At 37.0% G+C, this 27,143-nt stretch overlaps 1 protein-coding gene across 1 annotated transcript in view; it reads right to left on the reverse strand.

Moving 5' to 3' along the window:
• LOC124630675 (cell adhesion molecule 3-like) overlaps positions 1-25,987 on the reverse strand; it is a 234,441-nt gene extending 208,454 nt beyond the window's left edge. Inside the window, exon 1 of the mRNA XM_047164639.1 lies at positions 25,908-25,987. Coding sequence (XP_047020595.1) covers positions 25,908-25,962 — 55 coding nt within the window. The 5' untranslated portion in view covers positions 25,963-25,987. The remainder of the gene's footprint in view (positions 1-25,907) is intronic.
• Positions 25,988-27,143: the final 1,156 nt, after the last annotated feature.

Consider the following 27,143-nt stretch of genomic DNA (forward strand, 5'->3'; position numbering starts at 1 on the left):
ATTGAAAAATAGTATTAAAAAATTAACACATTTTGCAATTTTTTTTATTTCTAAACTCGTGTCAATCGGTATACATTTTCGTCAAATTGTAAAAAACCTTCATTTTTATTAATGAGAATGAAGTTTTCTCTTTTGAAAGAAAGCCTTAGAAACCACCACAGTAAAACCAGTCTGCCAACACCTATTACGAGTCAACAAAATTCAGAAAAGTCTAAACCTAACTCCGTTTTCGCACTCAATAAATAGTTGGCGGTCACACGTCAGCCGCACCTAGCACGGATCTATCAGATAGATTGCACGCGGTTTGTTTTGTGCCAGTCATATATTTTTTTTCATATTCTTTTTTTATTACATTCTATTATTCCATTTTTAAAAATACAATAGCGCGTTTTGACTTTGTTTTAAAAGGCTTGGAAATATTTTGCAGTTGTCTGCATTGTTGGTTCTTTTTTTGAATTTGAAGTGTTGCAATCAACCTTAATGTATTGTTTTTTTTTTTCGTGATATGTATCCCACCCAAAACAAAAATGTGAAAGACTGCCAAGTTCGATAATATGGGAATGCTTCGCCTATAAAAGAAGTGAGATCTGAATAAGTACCAAGTTCCATACACATACCTTAGTTAAAAATAGTTACTTTTTCATGATGATTTTGATATGCGTTAATAAAATAGATTTTCAGTTATAGGGAGGTCGAATTTGGCCCGAAATGGTTCGTGTAATATAGCCCACGGCCGGTGTGTCGCTTTTTTTTGCTCGAACTTGGCGGACACACTGCCGTGTGTCTAGATTGAGGGTATTGACGTTTAGACAACTTTTGGCTTTGAGTATAAAAATGCACTTTTTATGTTATTGATGTAAGTTATTTTACTAGGTGAATTGTACTTACTTCTTACAACAGACAGTACATATGTTTTTAATCACACAAGTACCTATTTATATCCATATTTTTGTGCATTACCTAACTTTAATAGGTAAGTAGGTACTTATATTATGGCATAACTCTAAATATCCTTATATCAACCTCATTCACGACCAAAACAAACATCCTTCAAGAAAAATAACCGACACTAAGAAATTGCCGCACAATTTACCGATTCACAAAGAAAAAAATGTAAGGTACGAGTTAAAATTTCTGAACGGCAATTTGCCTTGCCTTGAAAGAGAACAGGCGACATTGTTCAGTTATTTCCTGCAATGCAGAGCACAATTACTAAGGCGTCAATTTCATAATACTACATTGTCAGAATGGTGTGAAAATGTACGTATTTTACTCACAGAGAGGAAGGAGAAATGAGCAGAGATGCCATAAGACTGGTAGGTCAGGCTTTTGTAGGTCATGTAACGGACCGTAAGCGTGAGCAAAAGGATCAGTTACTAATAACTATCTTGACACATCTGTCCAAAAATTGGTCTTGATTGATTGGTGATAAGGTTTTTTTTTTAATGGACGGGTACCAAAGAAGGCGATGGCGGACCTAATAACATTCCTCGTCCCCCGAACACCCGCATTTTGACGCGCTACATTCTTAGTAGATATTGCGTTATGACATCTCCGCTAGTCATTTTGTTCTCCATGGTTTAACCGAAGTGACAATGTCGGTTTGTTTGTGGGCGTTTAAAGATGGTATCGCGTTAAATTCGGTTAGAAAGACGTTATCTGTGAAAAGCGCTAACATGCTAATGTTCGGTTGTTTTTCTTTTGTTTGTAGTCGTAAAATACGAATGTTTCGGTATTATTGCGGTGGTTTTAGTGGATACGATAGGTACGGATTTAGGTATGTACCTATGTAATCCTTACTAATATTTTAAATGCGAAAGTAAATCTGTCAGTCTTTCACGCCGAAGCTACTAAATAGTATCAGATCATTGGTAGACAGGTAATAAGTAAGTACATAGGCTCTTTATTCCCGACTGCGGGTAGTGATCTTCCGAGATATGGATGAAAACACGGGGAACTTATAGTTCGGCCATTCAGAGAATGCGTTCCTGACACGTCGCGATTGAACTGACGACGTAACTTTGCAATGGCGTTGCAGTTACGATAAAAATATTTTTGCTGGTTGTTTACCGTTTTAACAATTGAGGAGCATTAAAACAACATTATTATATCAATAATCAATGAATGTAGTTACGTCGTCAGTTCAATCGCGACGTGTCAGGAACGCATTCTCTGAATGGCCGAACTATAATAGTAAATAGATTGAATATGTCAAATATTCAGTTTCACATTTGGAATAGAATCGAAATACATAATTAAATAACAGCGGCTAGGTATAGTACACTATTAAAGAGGTAATAATCAGTAGCCCAGCAGTAATCTGTATTGGCAAAATTAACTCTTAATGTTCGTGGAAACCAAACGAGCTTATTTTAGTAAATACAACGATGACGACAAAATATTATTTTAATAAATACAACGATGTTTGCTTACACAACGTAATTAGACAAACACGTTCAGGAAAATTCCAGAAATCTCAGTTAAGCTAATATTTGTTCTCGTAATAGACTATGACCTATTTCTAGCGGTACCACTTTATTATAAATCAACAAACATCATTATTAAGTACTTACCGCACACAGTTTCACCCACGGATGGGGATAAAAATATTTTATATCTGTCACCGTAAGATTACAAATATCGTTAGATTATAATCTATCTCGAGAGATTGTAAACTGTCGAATTATTGTGAACCGTAACATCTGATTGCAATTTAACGCATTATTTTTCGCTATATTATAATCTATCGATGAGAAATTGTCAAATTGTCAACTGTCCGAAAGCTCTCCCTGATTGGTCAGTCTTTTTGTAAGATCGACCAATAATCCGTTCTGTTCCCATGGAGTTCCCGTAGAGTTAGGAATGAAATAGAGGTGTCAGTTAAATAAAATAAATGCTCTTCAAAAAATCTTCAAGTATTTATTATTTAGTACGAGTATGTAATTAATATTCCTGACATATGGAGAGAACAAATTGTAACGAAATATTTATTCTTCAAACACAAATTGAAATTGGAAACATATTGATTTCTGACACTTACGCGAATATTAGACATTGAAATAAAACTACTTTTACGGATTTTATCGCGGTTATATTATATTATTTAATCCCGACGTTTAAAACCGACCGCGATAACATCCGTTATTTAAATGAAATTGGAAAATTATAAGAAACTTTTATAAAAAAAAAACAAAACAATTACCTAGGTAGTTTGTCTTCAAACACAAATTCATTCCTAACTCTACGGGAACTCCATGGCAACAGAACGGCTGGTCGTGATTGGTCGATCTTACAAAAAGACTGACCAATCAGGGAGAGCTTTCGGATAGTTGACAATTTGACAATTTCTCATCGATAGATTATAATATAGCGAAAAATAATGCGTTAAATTGCAATCAGATGTTACGGTTCACAATAATGCGACAGTTTACAATCTCTCGAGATAGATTGTAATCTAACGATGTTTGTAATCTTACGGTGACATATCCTTTTCAGGGAAAGGCCATATAGGAGAAGGGTTTTAAGCTAAATACACCAATTTTCAGCCAAATTGGTTCAGCCGTTCTTGAGGTACAAATATGATATAATAATATGATTTTTGACGTCGGAAAAAAAAAAACAAAAAAAAAAGGTACAAATATGTATGTTGTATAATTGCGCGTGATATAACTTTCTTTTACCAAAATTTTGAGTATGTTTGGATGTTGTCTTTGCAAAAAGACGTCCACTGCTCGACAAAGGCTTCCCCAAAGTTCTGGAAGTTTAATAGTTGTATGTCTTAGTATTACATCAGTATGAAAAATTTCATTCAAATTCGTTTGACCTTTTCAAACCCAGCTCGTACTTTCGTATTTTTTTCAAACGCTGCACCTTTACATTTGATAGCTCTACTCTCCCACGCCGTCCACCCACATTTAAGATATTTCAAAACACCTACTTAGGTTATAAACTGAAAGTCTTTATGTTAAGTAACTTAATACACAAGTTTATATAGGATGTACCTATAAAAAAACGACTCTAGCATTTTTCTTGCCATCTTTCATGACTAGCTTCCGCCAATGGTTTTACCCCTTTCTGACCTGAAGCGTTAGACGGCTGGCAGGAGCTGGATGCGAGAAGCCGAAAATAGATCTCAGTGGCGTGCACTTGGAGAGGCCTATGTCCAGCAGTGGACTGCGATAGGCTGATGATGATGATGATGATGATGACCTGAAGCATAATCCAGATAAAATATAGCCTGTATGTAGGGCTGCCATCTCGAATTTCGCCAAACCCGGACAAACATTTAAAAAACCCGGACATTTGGCGTAAATAGCATTTTTTCTCCGAACGAGTACGATTTTTTTTAAACAAAATAACACCTATTTTGTAATCCATTTACTATTAACATATACTTAAATTCAATGAGGTGTTTCCTTACATGAAAAGTGTCCGGGTTTTCCCCGGACACTTCTTGAAACCCCGCCCGGACGGCCCCCGGACGGCCTTAAAACGAGGACTAATCCGGGGAAACCCGGACGGATGGCAGCCCTACCTGTATGTTACTCTGATGTGTAGCTGTAGCTATATAACTGCCAATTTTCATCAAAATCCTTTCACTAGTTTTTGACAAAAAAAAAACTAACTACACTACTTTTGAAAATTAAAAACTAGGACACACAAAAATTATTCGAATCAACAAAAACATCTTCTAAAGTACATTATAATTGGAGAACATAGTCTTCCCTGTAACAACAGATGCCTTGCTGCATATTTTACCTGGATAGGATCGTTAAAGTGGTCTTACAATGAATAAAGGAGAGCTCTACAAAAGGAGCATGTAATTTTCTTCACATTCCACCTTCATAGTTAATTTAATTTGCTCCGAGGAAAGTGCCTGTGGTAGTGTTTTATGAGTTGCATTCTGTGGATGCAGGTATGTTTATCAAAATAAAATAAGACGAGAGATAGTTTTTAGAACTACGGGTGACTTAAAGTGACTTTCATGTTTTTAAATAAATGATAAGCTGATTTACTTAATAGTTTTTTTTTTTTTATATATAGTATTTAACTTTATTCGCATACAATGTACCTTAGGACAGAGCTTACAACAATTATTAGTTATTAATATGAACTCTAAAATTATTTTTAACTCCCATTCGAACCTAATTAAAAAACAAAAACCCTAATAATAAAAAACTCGTGTACCCAATTACTAAGCAAAAAGGCGCATTGCTAATACTATGACGAACTTATTATTTTCATTAACGAAGGTAACGTGACCGAAATAAAGTGGTCTTTGACGCCAACCAAAGGTTTTTCACGAACTTCTCTCGAGCGTGAATTGTAAAGAAATCACTCAAGCGAATTCTGATAAAAAATATTCCTTCTTTTTTAATGTTCGTTGAACTAATTTTTAGACGCCTAGGGACATTATAGGACGACTTTTGTCATAAAGATTGTTCCGGCGTGTTCAAATCTGTTATGTCTCTTTGTTTTAGAACTTGTGTTGTTTAATTTTATTTTATTTTTTTTATGGGATAGGTAATTTGAGAATGTTCGACTGTGAATCTACAGAAAGCGTGGTTCATTGATGAATACAAGTGAATGTTTAATTATTTTTTTTTTTTTAATAAAACTTACCTCAAAACTTCAGATCACGAACCTCTTTTTAATGAATACTTTAGCGTTCCCTCTCTCAATTCACAACGACATTTTAGGTCAACTAGAACGACTATATTTTCCTTCCTTCCCACTCAGCCTTTCAAGGACTAAACTAACGACACTAATTAAGTCAAACGCCTTTTAGCTTAACGAGCTGACCCCAAAAATCCGAGCACAAACTTCCAATAAAATAAACAAAACACTGCGATAAATATCTTGGAGAACGACTTTTCGTCTAGCCTTCAAAAAGGTCACTCCCTTGCGAACTATCACGGTTTTTCTCCCGTGCATTCTATGGAGGCAATTTATATGTAAAACCTTTGTAAATGTACAACGTTCAAGATAAGCTGAGTAACCATCGGACCCTGCTGGGAAGGAATTCGGCAAGTTTAAATGTCCGTCCCCCGTGGGTCTGAGCGTTAGCTTCACGGATATTGCGGCCTTATCGAGCTATGAATAATCGGGAAACTTTTTCTGCGTATGAATTCCCAGTTTTGGGGATGTGGATTGAATATAGTGAGTTTTCATGATTTACTACGTGTGTCGTGTTGTCACGTGAACTGTTTTGGTAAATTACGAGGAGAATTTTGCTTTCTTTTAAAGTTACAGAAGATGTTAACATTATTATCATTGCTATATTTTTTCAGGTAACAGTGCACACTTCGGCTGCTGAGTTATAGAGTAATTTTCTGCAAAAGGAATTAGTTCATAAACCCAGACATCATTTTAAAAATATCCACTCCATCTGAATTAATTTAACCCCGAAAATCCCAGCATTTATTTCCATATTTACATTATAAGTAGGGATCATGAAATAGATATTGTTTGTTTCACTAACACAGCTAAACTAGCAGACCAGTTTTAACGAAATTTTGGTTAGTCTCAGCTTGTTACTAGAGCACAACTTTTAATCTATCTACAAACTAATTTCATGGGTAAAGTTGCAGCGTAGGTGGTATACAGGGTTATTTTTCATTCACCATCCAAATTTAAAAATCGAGGACTTTTAATTAATTTATTTTCATATGTGAAACATTATAATCAAATAATAACAAAAACAAAAAAAAACATCCAAAAGAAAATATCCGAAAATAAACAGAATGTAGAGACACGCAGCAAGGTTATTGACCTCGCTCGCTCGCTGCGATTGATGTAGGTACCTACGCGGTCTTACTTAAAAGGGTTGATTCCAATTTTCCCTTCATACTTTACGGGCTTAGGACCGACATAATAAAATAATGAATGTGAAATCACTGGTTTTTATTATGGCGTATTTAAAAAATTGGAATCAACTAGCTATTTACAATAATTCAACTTACCAAATAAACTCGATTAACCTACAAATTACGTGTACTTCAGTAATTGTTCAAAATGGAGTCCGTTTCTCTCAATACACAAACGTGCACGTTTTTCTAAACTATTTTTTAATAAGTTTAAAGTATCTGTTTGATTTTTAATTTCATTAAATGCATTTATTATTTTACTACGGAGGTCCTCAACACTTTGTGCTTCTTCAACGTAAACACGTCTTTTAACTTCACCCCATAAAAAAAAATCAAGTGGCGTTAAATCTGGTGACCTGGCAGGCCATAGGACAGGCCCTCCGCGACCAATCCATCTATCGCCATACTTATTATTTAAAAACTCACGCACTGCACTTGTGTAATGAGGTGGTGCACCGTCATGCTGATAATAATGATTGTTGTAGTATGAAAGTGGCACCTCGTCTATTAAGTCTTCAATAACACCACGTAACATGTTTAAATAATTAGTACCCGTCAAGCGTCCTTCAATAAAAATCGGTCCCACGATAACATTACCGATAATACCTGCCCAAACATTCGCACTAAAACGCACTTGATGGTAGTTATTTCTAATAACGTGGGGGTTGCTTAACGCCCAATAATGTTCGTTTCGGCTGTTATAAATTCCGATTCGCGTAAATAATGCTTCATCAGTCCACAAAATGTTACAATTAATGTTTCTTAACAGCCATTCACAAAACACGATTCTAGCGGGTCCATCGTTATCGTGAAGAGATTGCACTGGTTGGTAATGGTATGGGTGATAACCAGATGAATTCAGCAGCTTCCACACGTAATACTGACTGACACCGAAGCGCCGAGCAGCGTCGTTAGTGCTAGCGCAGGGGTCACGTTCGAAAAACTCGAGTACAGAATTTTCGACTGCTGGTGTTATTTCGTTGTGACCGCCACGACTTGTTGCATGGGCTGGTGTGATAAACTGCCCATAATCTAACAACCTTTGGTTTGCGGCTAAAATTGTTTGTCTATTAGGCACTCGCGAATTAATACCTCGTCTTTGTAAACGCGGTAAACTTTCTGCACTGTACATTCTTTGCGCACCATTTAAACTTTCGCCACTTAAAATGTAGCACCTGACCATTTCAAAATACTCTGCATTAGAATAAAAAGTCGCCATGTCGTGCGATGATAACCGACCGGAATTCGGAATCGAAAATGCAGCGAGAGCGACAAAAATATGGCACACGTTCGCACGTAACTAGGTCACGGTCAACTAAACAAAAAGTCACCGGCGCTTGGCCGACCGGGGGCTGTGCGGGGTGCGGGGTATGAGGGAGGGGGGCGTAGTGCCGGTAGTACGATGTCGGGCGTAGTGCATGCTGTTTTTTGTGTGCGTTTCCCGAATCTTGAGGCAAGCGCGCCATGTTCAACAACCGAACTGTGTGTATTCCACACGTTGTGATTTTAGTAGCGGACAATGATGAAAATCATCTAATATTTTTTATATTTTTTTATTTGATTAATTGATTAGGTTACCGATTCTAAATCATTTCTGAAAATTTGGATGGTGGTTGAAAATTAACCCTGTATAGTCTGTGTTGTTTTTCTATGAAAATGCGTAAACAAAGATGGGATGAATGAACTCAAGATAAAAGAAATATTGTTTTCCCTGGAAGAAACAAATGTAATCATTTGTTTCGTCATCGAGGTAAGATTGTTTTACCTAATTTTTTCAACTTCGGCAAATGATATAGGTAATTATTGAATTAGGTAGGAATTGTTTCAGCTTTCATTTAAAATACGTTTAAAGCCCGCTTGAGCAGCGTGTATGAATTTATCAAAAAGGCAATAAACAAACTGCCTTCAACACATTTAAGAAAAAAGATACGCTGATGATGAAAAATTATGTCAAACCAGAACCGACTTCATAACTGACGACTTCTCACTAAAAAACAACCGCACTACCCACTACCTCAAAACAGTCGTTCCGTTCCACGCAGCAAAATCGAAATAAAAGAAACCCTTTATACAGTGAACTGTTCTAGCATGTTCGCTCTGTCTACAGCGTTTGACATCGTATCGAACGTGTGACGCTGTCTGCCCACAGTGAATACAAAGTGGCTTCAGTATCTCTGTATGGAATGTTTGCCTCGGAAGTCATGCTTTGTGTATTTTTTTTTTTTCAATTTTTTTTTGGTGCACCTGTGCGTAGGTTTTTTGATAGAGAACAGAGAGGCAGAGGTTCTATGGTGATGGCGGCTTTAATTTATAAGCGACCACGTCCAGTGGCAATTACTCTATAATTAAGATTTTTTTTAATCGCACCAGTTGCTTCTGACATTTCCGCATTTAAACAAACAATCACACCATCTCTTCATTATTGAAATAGAGAAAAATTTATTAGGTTTTTGCACTAGTTCTGTTGAAATAGGTTATCCTATTGCTCAAATTTTCAAAATCTCGACACCATAATCTCCCTGACCTTTCCCTTTTTTTCTTTTCCTATGTATATTGGGGTAAGCTTCCAGTCTAGCAGGAATAAGAAGTGTTGTACCAGTGTTTTACAGAGAGCGACTGCTTATCTGACATCCTCATCCCAATCTTCGCAAATCGATAATCGCGAAGAAACAAATCACCGATTCCCACTGACCTTCTCAGGTAAGTAAGTAGTCGTGTGTACAGTACATTGCCGGCTCAGTGGTTCCATTCCGCCCGACTGTCCTCACATATTTACTGGACTGTATTGTTTGGACGTACGCTTCCATATTTAAACTGATGTCCTTTGTCTTATTGCTGGATCGCTGATTATGAATTCGAATTTGAATTGAATTGGTTTGTGTTCTGTCTTGGATTCTTAATTTGAAATATATTTGTTTACTTATTGTGGATATTGCAAGGAATTATTAATTGCTCAAATGTATACTATCTTTAGGCTGCAGTTAGACGACGCGAAAAAATTCTTGCGGCCGCCGCGCGGCGACCTCGCGGTGGCCGCGTACTAACTGTTCAGTTATAGCAAATTTATGTTTTATTAACTAGGGCGTAAAGTTGAAATTAATGTTGAGTAACTAACCGCGCGGTGACCGCGCGGCGTTCGCTCTTCGATCACACAGCGGCCGTGCGGCCGTCTCGCTCTCACACTCACACTCGAATCATGTATGAAGTTGAGTAGTTTATCAAATGTTTTAACATCCATTCGGAAATAATCTGCGAATTCTTTTTCATCTTCTCGCAATTGGTTGTATACTTGTATAGCGTATGAAATTCACCAAACTCTTCTCGCCGTGCTAAAATAGGATGAATCCAAAATTGTCTATATTTCTTTTTTATTTCTTTTTGCTTTGTCGGTACAAGTAATATGCAATCATAATTTTATTCTTATTAGTCAAATAGCTCATAACGAACACGTGTGAATTTTAAGAAAGACCAAGATCAACTGGAAATGGTTCGGGTTCGCAGTGGCGTGGCGTGGCCACCAGGCCTCCAGGCCACCAGGTCGCCGTACTTTCGCCGCGCGGCCGACACGCTGTAACATTCCGTGTCATATAAACGCGCCCTTACTGCACTTAGTCGTTAATTAGATCTCAAAATGTTTCAGTCAATCAAATCATCATCTTAACTTGTCTACAACTACATTCGGGTTGGCTTCCAGTCTAATTGGATGCAGCAAAATATCAGAGTTTTACAGGGAACCAAAATCAATAATACCCCTTGGTTAAACTGGTTATCAGACTTCAACTAAAAGATACCTGCAATATATCAGATCAAAAATACATAACCTTAAAACTCGCGACCCAAAATAAGCAAACAAAAAGCACCATACATCACACGCCGCTGCACATAAATTGCTTATATCTAAAGATTTATTGAACTATCTCTTTACAGTTAAATTTACTCACACCACATATTAGACCGGTCTCCTATTGTTTGACACACAATAAGGTACCCTTTCGATAATATCAGATAATGAAAATAGTTGCTCTTTGAGTTTCGGTATGCGCAATTGATGTATTTTTGCGGTGACACGTATTCTGAGGGTCATTTTCGCCAGAACGGTGGAATTAATTTAAAACTATTTTGGTTGAAGACGAAGGGTGTTCGTGCGTGTTCGATTGATTTGGGTTTTCTAGAAAACGTCGCTTAGTGTGACTGGGTTATTGTTCTTGTTCTAGCAAATAAGCCACTTGATCTCTGCTAATTTAGTGATCCATCATAAATATGTAGACATATTGAACGTAGGCTTATTCCCATGCTACTCAACAAACACGACCTTCATGTTGCTTATAATTATTAATATAATTTACATAATTTAGTTCCTGTGCAAGCTTCCTCCCGTGGTTTTACACGCATCCAAGGAGAAAGTCTCTCTGTTTTTCTTCTCGACTGGTTATTTTACTGTGATTGTGTGACACATAGAGTTAATCACTTTCACATCCTACTAATATCCTACTAATACTATAAATGTGAAAGTTTGTGACAGTGTATGGATGTATATTTATTATTCTTTCACGCATTTCTGGTTGGTACGTAGATAGATGATACTTTGAATTAAGCTGCGGGCGGAAGCTAGTCTGTAATATTAGTAAGTATTACTTGGTGATTCACCACCATTTTGCACCCAACAAATAACAAAATACAAGCAATTATCAGCACCGTCTGAGTGAAACAAAGCGGTCTTGAAAGCAACAATGCAGCGCCGACCGAGCCTTTCGTTCTTAACTGCATTAACACTCGACGCACATCAGTTGCACATCCTCGTGCCGAGTTTCCACGTCCCCAGTGCTTCTTTCTTTCTTTCTTTACAGCCTATTTATCGTCCCACTCCTAGGCAAAGGCCTCCTCTCACACGAAGAAGGATTGAGGGTTAATCACCACGCTTGCTCTATGCGGTTTGGTGCTCTAGTGCTTAGTCGACTGTATTCCAAACTCCTTGGTTAGAAAATGAACTACACCCGCATCGTAGGGAAGCTACTCCCATCATCCATATAAATGTAACCTACGTCCATATGCAGGGTATTAACAATCTCTACGTAAATGCGTCTAATATAGGTAGCCTTATGTCCGAATTCAGGGTACTACCTATCTCTCTGCGTGATGCGTAACTCACGGTGTTCCTTTCGCATTTAAACATTAGTTAATATCACTTTTTAATTTATCACCATTTTACACCCAAAAAACATCAAAATACAACCAATTATCAGCACCGTCTGAAGTGAAACAAAGCGTTGTTGCCAGCAACAATGCAGCGCCGACCGAGGCTTTCGCTCCTAACTGCATTAACACTCGACGCACATCAGTTGCACACCCTCGGGCCGAGCTTACACGTCCCCAGTGCTTCTTTCTTTACAGCCTTTTTATCGTCCCACTGCTGGGCACCACGCTTGCTCAATGCGGATTTGTGCTCCAACGCTTAATAGGCGATATTCCGAACTCCTTGGTTAGAAAATGAACTACACCCGCTGAAGCTACTTTCTCCTATCGCTCATATAAAAGTCGCCTTTATCCATCTGCAGGACACGATGGAAGTATCTTCAGGTTTTCATCGTTTTAGCTTGAATGCGGAACACAAAGACTTAGATTGGCACATAACATTATTACTTGGTAATTCATCACAATTTTACCCTGTAACACAAACAAGAAAATACAAGCAATTATCAGCACCGTCTGAGTGAAACAAAGCAATCTTGCCAGCAACAATGCAGCGCCGACCGACGCTTTCGCTCCTAACTGCATTAGCACTCGACGCACATCAGTTGCACATCCTCGGGCCTCGTTTACACGTCCCCAGTGCTTAGTAGGCGGTATTCCGAGCTCCTTGGTTACAAAATGAACTAGGGTTTTGGTGTAATTCTTGTTGTTGTAACAATTAAATAATGTAGACTTGTTTGGGTGTGTTGTTTTGAGGGAACTACTGCCCGCAAACGGATAAAAATTTGCCTATTTTCAAGCTCTAAACAAACTTAACGTCTATTTGTCCCATCCACCAAAGTCAAATAAGACTTTTTTTTTTAAAGTTGACAAAGTTACTGCACGGTCTTTTAACAAAATCATTGAGGGTAAATCCCAAGTTCACAATATGAATTATTATTATCAGGTTTCCATTATAAAAGTATTGTTCAGTAAACTAATCGAAGAATGTAGGTCACCATAAAAGGCAAACACGTAGAATTTTGAAGACCCCCTAAGTGCCTATAGCGAAACCTTCAACCGATTCTTAATTACTTAATTACCATTCTTCCACAACTGTCGAACCTTATGAAATTACCACTAAAACTGATCTAAATGAGCTTTTAGCCGTACCAAACGGTCCTCTGGGCATACCCATCACTTCACCTATCTACGCGGTACAGCCGAGCACAGTAGGTGTATAATCTCAGGAGGCTATGTCGGTCGGCATCGCAATCTAGCACAGTTTACCATTACAATAGAACGCTCGACTATGTACAGTTAGCGACAAAAGACATATTGTCTCGCCGAACCTGCGTTTTGCCAATCGCTTGTCCGAGCTTCGATTGTTTTCAAAGGCGCCAGTCAAGTGTGTTTTTATTAAAAGAATGGTGATTTTCTCGTTTCTGTTATGTTTGTGCATGCAAGGGAAAGAAAATATCAGCGGCAAATTATGAGTATTTCGATTATATAAAATACATTTCCGACTTCAAAAAGAAGGTTCTAAAGACCTGTAGGTATGTGTGAATGTTTATTTCATGGAAGAAGGAAAGATAACGGAGATGCCATTAGGAAGGTAGGTCAGGCGCCTTCTTGTAGGTCAAGCAATGTACGGCATGACGCTCGTATTCCTTGTCAAATCGAAACCAATCTGTCAAAGATTTGCCATGATTGAATTAGTGATTTTATTTTGAAAATAATGGACGTATTCCATATAAGGCGTGTAAGAGTGGAGCTAGTAACTTTCCTCATCCCCCAAACACCCGCATTTTAGTGCGCTACTTTTATAAGAGATTTTGCATTGACATCTCCGCTAGCCATTTTGTTCTCCATGGGAACATTAGATACATGTTTCGTCCCCTTCCTTCCTACCTACCATCCCTGTGTACCTGCACGTCACATGTCTCCATGTCCAAGCTAATTTATCGTTGATTTATCGCTGTTACCCAATGGGCCGGAACCCTTTATGGGTCAGAACTACCGGCGGAATAACAGTGATTGTGGGACGCTCGTGAAATGACCAGTATTATTGGCTTTTTGATTTCTTGAATTAGTGATTTATTTTTTAATTGGTGGAATGAGTAATGGGTCGTTGATATAATCTCTCAGTTGACGGATTTGCCAAATTAGGCAATAATGGCCTGTCCATATTCCTCATTTTGTCAGTTTTTCTAAGATAAACTTAAAAGTGGATATTGCATTGTAACGCCCAACAGCGTTCACGAACTCAAATACTTCATTAACAGTCTATAACATTTATTGTTATTCTAAAAATACATGCTTTATAAATATCATACAATCTGACATAAAGTCTAACCCATCTTAAAAAAGCCTCTTACTTATTTCACGTTTAAAAATTGCTTCTATCGCAAGCAATTTTGCCTTCATCCCCGTCACACCTGTCCAATGATATTCGATACTACTCCTTGCCCCGTCGCCACTTGTTTCGAACATCTGTCTATTTTCCTAGCCGTCCTGTTATTCTCCATCAAAAAAAATACTTTTCTTTGAAAACAAGTGGAGGTGACAAACATTATATTTTTCTTCGAAGAAATATTTTTTGCGTCGTCACGTACAGTTTATTGCGTTACCTTTCAGAATTCGTAAGATGTTTTTTTTTTTTTCTAAGAAAATTTTCGTCTAGGTCATACAGGCGTGTTTCGTTGTGTTAGAAATGATTCGGTGTCGTGTCGATATTTTTTTTTTTTGTGAATAACTTATAATAAATATAATAAAAATCAATAATAAAAATCGTCCGCTTTTCGAAAAGTTATGTACAAAGCGCCTTCTTGTTTAATTTAATAATTGTCTATACTAATATTATAAAGAGGAAAACTTTGTTTGTTTGGTTGGTTGTAATGGATAAACTCAAAAACTACTGGACCGATTTTTAATATTCTTTCACCATGAGAAAGCTATATTATCTGCGAGTAATATAGGCTATATTTTATCCCGGTGCGGGCAGTAGCTCCCACGGGATGCGGGTGAAACCGCGGGAAAACGGCTTGTCTTTCAACAATAGTTGAGCATTCCTTCAAAAATATAACGGAAAAACAAAAAAAAAATCTTTCAATAGTTGAGTACAAACCAACAGCACTTGAATCGTTCAACTGATTAATCCTTTTTATTTGTTACTTGGAACTCCTTTTATAAAAGAAAATTAAAATCGAGCTCAAAAATGTTTGTTATTATTTTGAATGTCAACAGTCAACGCCTTACCTGTAAACAATCATTCGTAAGAAACATGAATCTTTTCTTACTCATATGAATCGAGCATTATCCTACAGACTCTAGTCCTGTCACCCAGGTAGAGGGAGGAGGGGTGAAAGGAACAAATTGTTCGACAAACTATTGCGAGACGAACATGAGATACGACAAGATATTCCCAAATATTTCGACATAGTTCGAGCTTGTACGAAATGCCGTTATAACAGCTCCGAGAACCGATTCACACTGAGAAACCGGGGTATCTGTGTTCGTATTGCTGTTAATTTAATTATTGTTTGGAAGTGGTCGTGTTTTACGAGATTTCTGTTATTGGATCTGAACTGTAGTGTAGAGGTTTTTTTTTTATAATTATGATATTATATGTATTTGCAATACCCAAAAATATATGTCTTTCTCTTAGTATTCCATGCTGCGGTATAAACTTCTTACTTTCTACCTGTAGATGAAAAACTTAAGTCTCGTTTGAGAGCTTTAGCTACAAATAATGACTGAGAACGGCAACCAATGCAATACAAAGAAAGTAGATTCACAATTTGTCATACATGTCGATAGTCATTTGTTGCAAAAGTAGCAAACAATACAAATACATTTTACTCTAGGCCCGGTTGTTCGTACGTCACGGTAAAGTTAGGCTAAGAACTCACGGAGCGATTTTTAACCGTGCCCGCCGCGGCTGCGGGCCCGTAGCTTCTGTAGAATGCAGATATACATGTAAAAAATTAAAGCACATTTCACGACGCGATTTACGCCCGCAGTCTGCGCGTTTGTTTGCGGGTCCCGCTGCACCGGCGGGCAACTAGTAGAATCGCGCGGGCCGCGGTCACCCGCAGCCTCGGCGGGTTGCGCCGCGCGCTCTGCGGTCGATTGGCCGGTTCACTAATAAGGGCCGATTCACTAAGGGTAACAAATAATCCATAACGATCTCTATCCTGAATCAGTGGATGCACCCAGAACCTTTTGGGTCTTTTTTTTTTCATTCTTCTGTGAAGTAAGTATAACGCAACAACTCGTTTCTGATGTGTGTCCATGGCGGTCTGGACTTCAACTGATCGTTAACTGCCCGTCTTGCGTCTTGCGATCATCGCCCGCCACGTTTGCGGGCGATAATCTCAACCGCGACGGCTGTGTAACCGCGCAAATAAACGGTCTCGTGAGTTTGGAAATAAAAACGCAGTTCCGCCACCGCGGCGGGCACGGTTAAAAATCGCTCCGTGAGTTCTTAGCCTTAAAGTTAAAATTTGACCGATGTCAATTTTGACCACGGTAAATTTGATTTTTATTATGGAATTTTAACATTCGTTAAACTAACTAGTACTTCAACAACGCTTTTTGAATTTAAACCCTGTTAATTTTACTGTAACTAGAATTTAACCCTAACCTTGACGTAACCGAGCTTCGAACAACCGGGCCTTATAAACGTTGGTGATTCTGTTAGACTAGAACCAAGCTGTATAGAATGTATCACCTCTTCCATTACTGACAATTCCCAAACACACGGTTTTTACTTACTATGTGACACACGGTTTAATGTAATTTTAGAGGCGTGACGAATGACGGAAGGATATATCGAGTGACAAGCATTCATTGCTATGCTTTGAGGAAACGAATTTACCATGTTGTACCGTGACCTGCGAGTTAATTTAGATGTAAATATGTGAAAAGCATTTTGATTTTGGTTGCCAAAACAGGCACTTTATTTCTGTTTCGGAATCGGAAAGGTAATCGGAAATCAAATCAAACTTTTTAGTCGGTCTGATATCAACCGGACTCGGCCGCACTGATCTTTGGGTATTTTATGAGCCCGATCAGACTATCGGCCGACTAAAAGTTTGCAGTAAAAGGAGGTTCTAATCCAATTTAAAGACAAGTCTAGACTATAAAGCTACAAAAAAATCCAGTCTGTGATACTAAGTGCATTCAAGTAATAAATGAAGGAATATTTCTTGACCCCCATTAACTAATTACATGAAAAACCGTTGTACTCTTAAAAGCTTTTATTACAAAGTCTTTTGAGTAAGGACTTAATGTCATTAATTTGCGGAAAAGAATGTCTTCGTATTAGAAGACTCGTAATTTTTATTACAGAATATAAAGAGAAGTTTGTGCTGCTTCAAATTGAAATATATGATCCACTGTTACTTGTAACTACGTATGTATGTATTTTAACACCACTATTGAACTTATCAATGTTAGGTCGATGAAAATCGAATGTGTTCATAACTTGTCATACGAATATCAGAAAGAAGTCGCTTGCATCAAAGAAATCACAACTCACTTAATTCCGATAACGAAACCTTTTAAGAAACCTGACACAATTTCGTAACTAAAAGCGAAACTGATTATTCTTTTACATCCAAAAATCCTCCAAGATCCCATGACATATACAAATACTTATACCGTACCAAAGATTGCTCTCACACTTCCCAACAAAAGAGTCGAAGCTTTAATCGCACAGTGGTCAACATTCTACTCGAAATACAATACAAGCCCGGAAACTGTATGAAAATGTTCCCTTTTCGACACTCCGTCAAAGAGACCTATCAAAGCGGGTTTTTGTTGAAAAAAAAAAGTAATTTTGATCCATAGAAAAAGGAGTTGCCGCCACAAATGTTTTGTTCCACAAAAACGAAATACAATTTCTTGATAAGTGATTCTCAAAAAACAAAGGCTTTGGAGAGAATGGAACAGAAATGAGTATTGAACTTCGCACTGACTTATGATGAGTTTTCAAATATGAGGTTCTTTTGCGATATTTGCTTTTGCTGTATTTATGATCTCACTATCTTAGTAAATGCGGCGATACACATAAATGTTTATACATAGTTACGACACAATATCATGGCTATTTTCTTTGAAGATTTAAGCAGAGGTAGAGGTAACTCATACCACCTACGCAAATACGTAACGGTAGGCCTTCTAGGCTTACTAGCCTAGATATAAAACCCTAAAGAGTTACCGCGACCCTAGTACTCACAGGGCTCCAGTCGTATACTCATAGCGAGATTGGTCATTTGAAGTTTAAAACATAAGGAAATCAACCTCAACATACTCAACAACTATCCCGGTTGTCAACCAACAGGCTCGAGGCCCGTTTATCATTCAAATCTATAACCGAAACGATCAATCGTAACCTAAATAAAAATATCAACTCAGAAATGCTCAATACTTCTGGGATTCGGAGAGCTGATTTGGCAGAAGTCAGTGTCGAACGACCTTTAAAGGTCACAAGGTCAGCTCACACCTGACATAATCCTCCAGGCACTACCCACGCTACATGAAAACCGAGTGTAAGTCAAAATCAAGCAGAAGATTATGATCGACTCATCAGAACTTTGGTAACTCCGTGACCTTTTGTTTGAGACTTAATTGATCAGTTTAATTAGCGTGTCAAAATTGATAAAGCTCACTACTCCTCATTGCGGATCTTAAAATTAAACTGTAAGTATCATTCCAATTTTTATTTCTTCAAGCTGTTAAGTGTATGTCCTAGTTAATAAATGACAGTTGCCAAAGGAAATCTAATCATAGTTAAATCACGCTTTTATCGAATCTTTAAGCTGCCACACAAAGCAAACATCAGTCATTGCACTGTTTTGTGAGCCACAAAGCCACCCCAAGCAAACAAACCCGCCAAACACAAGCTCATACCAACCCCTGAATCTTGTCACAATCCAAATTCATGCACACTAAATCTCCCAACCAAAACAACGAAATAAACGACACTACTAAATAAAAGCACAAAAAAGACTTGTCACTGTAACCAGTAAACCACTATATCCTCGAAATCAGCATAACGGCAAAACACCCAAAAATATTCGCCAAAATAGTGAACAAAGGGCTTGTTAGTATGAAAACAATCGCGACCAACACTCATGCATCACTATGATGTTGGCCACAACACGTCAACAGGATAATAATCACGTATGATTCTCGAATGTTCTGGAAGAGACAAATAAGCTAGACGATGTTTTCGCAGACATTGTTATGTTGCCCATAATTTGCGTAATAGATGGTCGTAAAACATAGATAATGCCTGTTATGGGTGTATTGTCCCTAGAATCTGAGGTGTATACTTACTACATATACAATGTACACATTTTCGTGTAGTGAGAGATAATCTATCGGGCAATGACCTTGAAGACTTTTTATTTAATTTTTGAACTGATCTGTTCTTGAATTGGTATAGGATATTCACAATTTCTATGACCTCAATTTACCATTTCCAGATTATATTACCTACTTACAATTTCTGAGCTTAATATTACGAAATTAAGTAATCCAGACGATATTATATCATCAATTTACTGAAGAAGTCTCTCTCAATTAAGTTGATTGATCATAGCGGAGGCATTATGAAACCTTTTAAGCAAGTTCTCTTTGCACTTAACAACTTTAAAAGCTGATCGCAAACTTGTAATGTATCTGCCAGTAACTAGCATAATAAAAACTATATTTTACTTGTATTAATATTCTAACTCCCACTGGGGTCTTGTTTTCAGTCTTATCGGATCGAGCTGAATACCAATATTTGACAGTGACAAAACTTCAAGACCCAATTACTGGGAACACGACACCCTTAGACTTGGTAATTAATAAGACTTGTTAGACTTTCGGGTGTCCTTATTAATGTACTGTTTTCTCATTGGAAATTATCAAGTGAAACTTCATTCTAGCAAGAATATTAGACACTTACTGGAAAAATCATACCCATAATCATTTAGCCACCTTTGACTGGTTTAGATAGTTGATTCTCATGAAATATTTCAGGAGGTGCGATACCAGCTAAGTACCTGATCTCTTTGCGTAATACCATTCATCTTCATACTGATTTATGACCCCAAAAAAACTATCGGCCGACTAAAAGTTTGCTGTTTGCGGTACTCTTACTGGCAAAAATACATCCATGTTCCTTGAGTCACCTTTTGCGTTACAAAGCCAGGGTAACTATTACAAATAAAATGGTTAAACCTGATTAACAAATCTTAATTAATGTCAAAAAGTCATAACATTTCTTTCTAACAAGTTCCTTCCAGTTTTCCTAGTTCAACTACAGGCCAGGCAGCGGAAACAGCGACAGGCGATCCGTCGCGGGAATATACTCTAAGGGAGACAAATAGGTCGCAAAATTGCCATTTACATACATATATAATGAGTAAATATATACCGTGTGTGGTTTTATTTTCTTATGGACGCTGAACTAGCTTTGAAAACGAATTATGGAGATTCTCCGAGAAGCATATATTTTTTGATATTATTTTGTTGCTTGTTTTCTTTTTTTTGTCGCTGTTGTGTTTTGTTTATTCATTTGTAAGAGTCGTTGAAGGTTATTGGTGGGTTTGTTTTGGTTAGTCAATGAATATATAGGCAATTATTGAATAAATAAATAAATGTGAAACACAACAAGTACTTGCACATTGCAAATTAAACAGTCGGCCGGCAGTAGATTCGAAGATTGGCAAAAACTTTTTTTTTAATTGATTTCAATCATAGTTTTCAGTCGGTCTGATAGCAGTTAAATAATGGCGTCCACGGCCGATTTCGGCCACGGCGGCTGTTCTCATTTAAGGAGATCAGCCAGCTGCGCAGGACATATAGTGCACTAGCATTTGCGCAGACACAGGTGCACTCCCTATTCCTTCACCCTCATAACCCGATGGGACGGCAATCCGACACGACCGGAAAGAGATCAGGCGCAGGACCGACATTTACGTGCTCTCCGATGCACGGGTGAATCAATCACCAACTTCCAGACTACGGGCTACTTTGTGAAAGTTTAAGAAAACCCACAAAGCGATTTCGGCCCGACCCGGGAATCGAACCCGAGACCTCGAGCACAGCAGCCGCGCTTGCGACCACTAGACCAACGAGGCAGTCAAGCAGTTAAATATCTGATTTTTGTAGTGTGCTTACTACCATTCATGTTTATACCGATTTATGAGTACAAATAAACTATCGACCGACTGTTTGTCTGTGTACTCTAAATGTGAAATAAATAAAACCATTTGTACAGTCAGCAAATAGCGTAAAACACATTAATTTGCAGGTCAATAAAAATAACCCTCAATCCAAACAAAAGCGAAAAACGTCCGAGTGTCATTTTAACAAAATACTATCTAAATAAATGCAATGGAAACACAATAGGCATATAGGAAACAATTGGTCCCATAATTTATGTCGCCACAGGCTACGTATATGGGTCACGCTAGCTCGACGCACACCAATGGGAAAAACACTTCACTCTTCACTCATTCACACACACACACACACAACTTACCTCACACATAGACCCAACCTACGCTCGGGGAACGATTGTCAGTGATACCGCGCGCCTATACGTGCGTACGTAACTGTTTGCGTGTGTGAGTGAACTATTTGAGTACGATCGTATGAAGTGAATGGTAGGATTGGTTATCTGTGTTGTGGCTATTTGCATGTATCATTTTCTGTTGTAGTCAGCTCTGGACTAATGTAATGATGGCGACTCGGACGGACGGTTCTCGACATGAAATCAGATGACATCGCAATTTCGGGTTTGTAAGTAGGTTTTATTGTTGGGTATTGCTTATTTTTATTGAATGTACGTTAATGTAGGAGCCTGTTTATTTTATGACATAATGTGAATGATTGTAGCGAACTTAAGAAGTTTTCAACTCGTACCATTTTATTAAAAAAATATCGATATTCATGTATCAACAGTACTATAATATAGTGATTTCCACCGACTTCAAAAAAAGAGGTTCTTAGTTTGACCTGCAAATATGTATGTTTGTGTGTGGTGTCTTTTGCTGAACCGATTTAGAGCATAATTTTTATCAATACTTTGGAGAAGCCAGTTTAAACAATTTTATTGAAATCGGTTTTATATTTCATGAAAAGTTCTACAGAAATTAATGATTTGCCACAGTTGAAGTTAAATCAAAAGACAAAAAAAATAAAACTTCCACTAAATTACTTAAACAAAATATCACAAAATCTACATCACAAAACGGCTATCTCTTAGCCTTTTATCGGCGAGTCTCAGACAAATTTATACTCGAAGGCTCGGACCGATTGGTCTGAACTGAATAATATTTTCTTCAATGTATAGATAATTGACGGTAGTTTTAAAAGTAGATTTGCATACAGATCTGATAGAAGGAAATATAAAGTGCTTTTGGTTATGTACAAAGGATTTTCTGCTTTTATTTTTAGCGTTGAATTATTGATAATGAAGTAGTTTTGTATAGATATTGAATATGAGCTCAAAGCAAATGTATCTGCCTGAAATGAAGTGAGATGAAATGAATTCGGATGTTTATTTTTTGTACTAGCTCATATTTAATAACGCATAAAAGATTTAATGAAAAAAATCGTTTTGTTGAAAAAAAAGAACGCTTCACTCTATTCGCATGCGAGTTTTTTAAAAGCGTACATTAATCGTATAAAAGTTCAATCGAAGACATCAACATAAACTTCAAAAAGCTAGGTTTGGCCACGAACATACCCAAAACCTTGCACCCTGACCTTTACCAACCATAATTACCACTTTCTCAACTACAAAATACGTTCCCTAAAAAGTGTAAAAATAAAAGTACGCGCTTGAATGCAAAGCAGTGCATCGCGCGTTCCATTGAGTGCAAGTTGCAGGAGTCAAGTGCAACCATTGTGCGTCCCACAGGAACCAATCTGTTTCACTGGCTGTGTTTAAACTATGAGAGCTCAGAGTTTTTCGACGAATTCGGAGTATGTTTTAAGGTATGGGATTTTGGGAGTTATGGTGGTAGGGTTAAGTGTGTTAATCGTGTGAAATGTGAATATTTCGAAGCCGAACACGGGATTCTGTATTAAGGCACTAATTTGAGATAGATTTCCTTTATATTCAAAAAGAGCAGATCAATTAAAAATTGATTTACTTGAATGTGGCGGCGCTGGTTTTCATCAAAAATTATCTCAGGAAAATCCCTGAAATACCAGTCTTCATCTAAAACTGCATCGAAATCGGTTCATCCATTTAAAAGCTATGGCGTTGCAGACAGACACGCATATCGGTCAAACTTCTTTCTTCTTTTCTTATTTTTTACGTCAGGTTAAAAACGAGTCAAATCAAAATTTTATCACAGTTCGCAGATACATTTCGTACCTACAGAGATTCAGATAACCAAGCAAGACATGACTTCTACATGAGCGATTAAATCGCTCTCCCCAGAGTAATCATTCAGTCAACTTAAGTGAATGTTCAGATCGTTCATTAGTTCAATCGTTCGTTCACTGGCCCGATCAATGTTCACTCGTGCGATTGCTGTCGCCTCTTTAAATTCCATTTTAAAATATTATTTTTGAAACGAATATACTTTATAAATGGTGTAATAGTTAAAGAAAGATCCTTAAGTAAATCCTTACTTGTATTATAAATGTGAAAAAACCTGTCCGGCTATATTTCCAGTTTTCACACCAAAACTACTGAACCAGTTTAAATGAAACCCACCCAAAACAAAAATGTGAAAGACTGCCAAGTTCGATAATATGGGAATGCTTCGCCTATAAAAGAAGTGAGATCTGAATAAGTACCAAGTTCCATACACATACCTCAGTTAAAAATAGTTACTTTTTACTAGATAAGGTAATCGGACTACAGCCTGAAAAAATAAAATGGCAACTTTTTATCCAGTTGCCGAAAGTAGCTCACAAAAGTAACAGAATAGAGCAGCCAGTATATAAATAAAATATAAAAGTAAATAGACTCCAAACGGACTATTGCCAATTTTAATATTCCCTTTCATAGCCAAAACAAACGCTTAATAGAATTGACATTTAGGCACGAAAAGCAATCGTGATATTGGCAACGAAGAATAATACTAATAATGGCTGAAGCTGGGTCAAAGAAAATCATATTGAACTGGGAACTTTGTAAGACGGAAACTTTCTTCAATATAACGAATTATTGGATCTCCGAAGACGAATAATCATATCGGACTTTCTCCGAATATATTTTTTCGGGTCCCAAAATTTTGTGTTCCGGTAAGATTTGATTTTTGTACAAATTGAATGATATGCTTTGTATGTAATCCTAACTTGTATTGAAAATTATTTGACCGTTCTTTTGTGACGTTTTCTCATGTGAATGCATACCCGGGTCATGTTCTAGGATATTAGTTTAATATGAGCGCTCATTTTTCAACGTCTGCTAGTTCCAGTGTTATTTTTGCGGTTGGTTAACTGTTGTAAAGGATCTTTTTTAATATTTTTTCTTTAGTATTATCTAGGAGAGAAGATTATTTTGTCACTAAGCGATGATTAACTCTTACGTTGAATTCTGCCAATTAACTGTAACGATAACCGAACCATTTTCAATGGCCTTATCGAAAAATTTCACTAATGGGCGACAAGTATACGGCTGGTTTCGGTTTGGTTATTGTTAAAATTAAATGGAGCAACTCACCTTAAATGATGAAACCAAGCTGATATTTAAAGGAAACAATGCAATAAATGACTGGCCACATTAACAAAAAGTAAACAATGAAGGTAAATACTTAAATAACTTACACGATCATTTAAAACAGTAACTCACACGCACGCATAACTCGCACGTTCATAATTAACTTCGAACGTTTGAAAGCAATAAATATACTGGGAGTCGAAATCTCGTTATGAGGGCCGAAACAACAGAATGTTGGGGCCTTAGAGTCAGCGAGAAAATAGCGTAAACAATCAATTGAATATTTACCACAGTTTGTCTCGAAAACAGTACGAGAACTGTAGGGTTACGTAGTAAGTAAGGCAACTCTAAAACTTTTTGATTGAAATTAATATTTATCATTAAAATGGCTTATAACAAATGAGAATCGAAGACGCATTACTTTCAAGATACATTCAAGTTTTAATTTATATTAGTACTATCGCTTTTAAAAGAAAACAAATACATTTTAATCCAATTACTGGCTGAATAAACATCACCCACCCTACACCTAATTACCAAACAAGTTTTAATCAACCGAACTATTTGGAGCTCACCTCCGCACGAACACGCCGCTAACTTCGTGGTCCGACTCACAAAACAGCTGTATTTAATCAAATATTAACTGTAATTGTATTATGCTTGATTTATGTTCCTACAGTGCCCGTTGAAAAGTTAATCAACTAAAAGCCTTCTTTTACTTCCTAAATTAAGAAACGAGTTAATTTATGGCGAATTGAACAAGTTCGCGTTTTTTTTTTTCGTTATATCTTAATTACGCTAGTTCGAATTCGAATTCTGAATTCAATTAGTGGATTCCATTTCGTGCCTGCTTTTTGTCTGGACTCGAGGTTGATTTATTAGAAAAAGTGGGGCCAATATTTAATTTGTATTTTTATCTGTTGCCGTTGAAAAAATAAATTGGATTGTTACTTCATAACAATGAGAATGCTCGACTGTGAACAAAGCTATGTTTTTCGTAACAGATTCATAAAGAAACTCATTATGAAGTGCAAGCCAAACTTACGTCACATTTAACTCACAACTTTTTCGTTGAAAAACATTTAAATTACGAGCTGTATGACCCAAATTTTTGGTCCGCAAACCTACTTACTAACAACCTCTTAAATGTAGTACTAAAATAAAAATAAATTATTATCATTATTGCTTACCGGTTATCCAAAAGATGAACAGACAAAAACCGAGCCACAACGTCCCCATTTTCATGTAAACTGTCTCATCACTAAACTGGTGACATCACAACACTTCCAAATTCAAATTATTTGCTCACATCAGACCGGCCGTGACGTCACAGCTTCCAGAATGTTCTAACACCTGAAACAAAGAACATAGATTTTAATTAACGGAGGGTTCGTTTGCGTAAATTACACGGAATATCTTTCGAATCCGGAACTATTTTGGATAAATATTTTAGAGTTAGCACACTGTGAACTTTTAGTCGTCCGATTTTTTTTTTGGCTCGTAAATCAGTATGAAGATGAATTGAAGTATGATCAATACAAAGATCAGGTATTAAGTCGGTAACAAATCGACTGAAAATTAGATTTTAATCAAGATTTTTTTTATCATGGTTTCAACTGTCGGCCGACTGTTTAGTATACAGTGTGGCACTCTTAAGGCCGTAAAATGTTTGTTCAAAATAGTTTATTAGTTATAAAAGGGGCCTTCAATGTTTATTTTATAACCGGGCAAGGTTGTGGGTTAGGCGGGATTCAGTTTAGTGCCCGAAGCGTTATTTACTGGTCAAAATTTGTGAGCATTAAACTCGGTGCAAAAACTTAATTTTTATATTTTATTGGGCATCTAGTTTTCTCAAAAACACTAGCAGCTTTTTATGTACGTGTTGTTTTCGTACGAGCATATGTATCTGTATACACATCCTACCGGTAGTGAAAGAATAGTAAGTGCACCTGTATCTGTGGAAATTCTTGTGCACTATAATATGTCATGCGCAGCTGCCTAATCTCCTTACGTGAGAACAGTCGTCATGACCATCGAGGCGTAAATCATTAAGCACAATTCAATAAACATGAAGATCAATGACATTAGTTTTTTTATCAATAACAAATTGTTTGTAACATGTCTCTATCAAAAGTATTACACTTGTGTTTTCAATATATTTTCAATAGTGCTTATAAAAAATATCATCAAAATATATTTCAGTCTATAAACAACCCTCAAGTGCTCAGTTCCACGAAATTAAGTCTGAACTACCCATTAGCCGCTCAATAAAGATATTTTTTCTCTCCCAGCAGAATCTAGTGGTGATTAGTAGTAGTTCACATAGTCTTATGGAAATTCTAAAGACTGAATTACATCGTTAAACCGCTTTATGTTTGAAATACATTAACGTTTCAGTAAGAAAAACTGTTGGGTGCATTTTTGTG

This window comes from Helicoverpa zea, chromosome 5 (genome assembly GCF_022581195.2).
Source record: "Helicoverpa zea isolate HzStark_Cry1AcR chromosome 5, ilHelZeax1.1, whole genome shotgun sequence".
Classification (NCBI taxonomy): domain Eukaryota; kingdom Metazoa; phylum Arthropoda; class Insecta; order Lepidoptera; family Noctuidae; genus Helicoverpa; species Helicoverpa zea.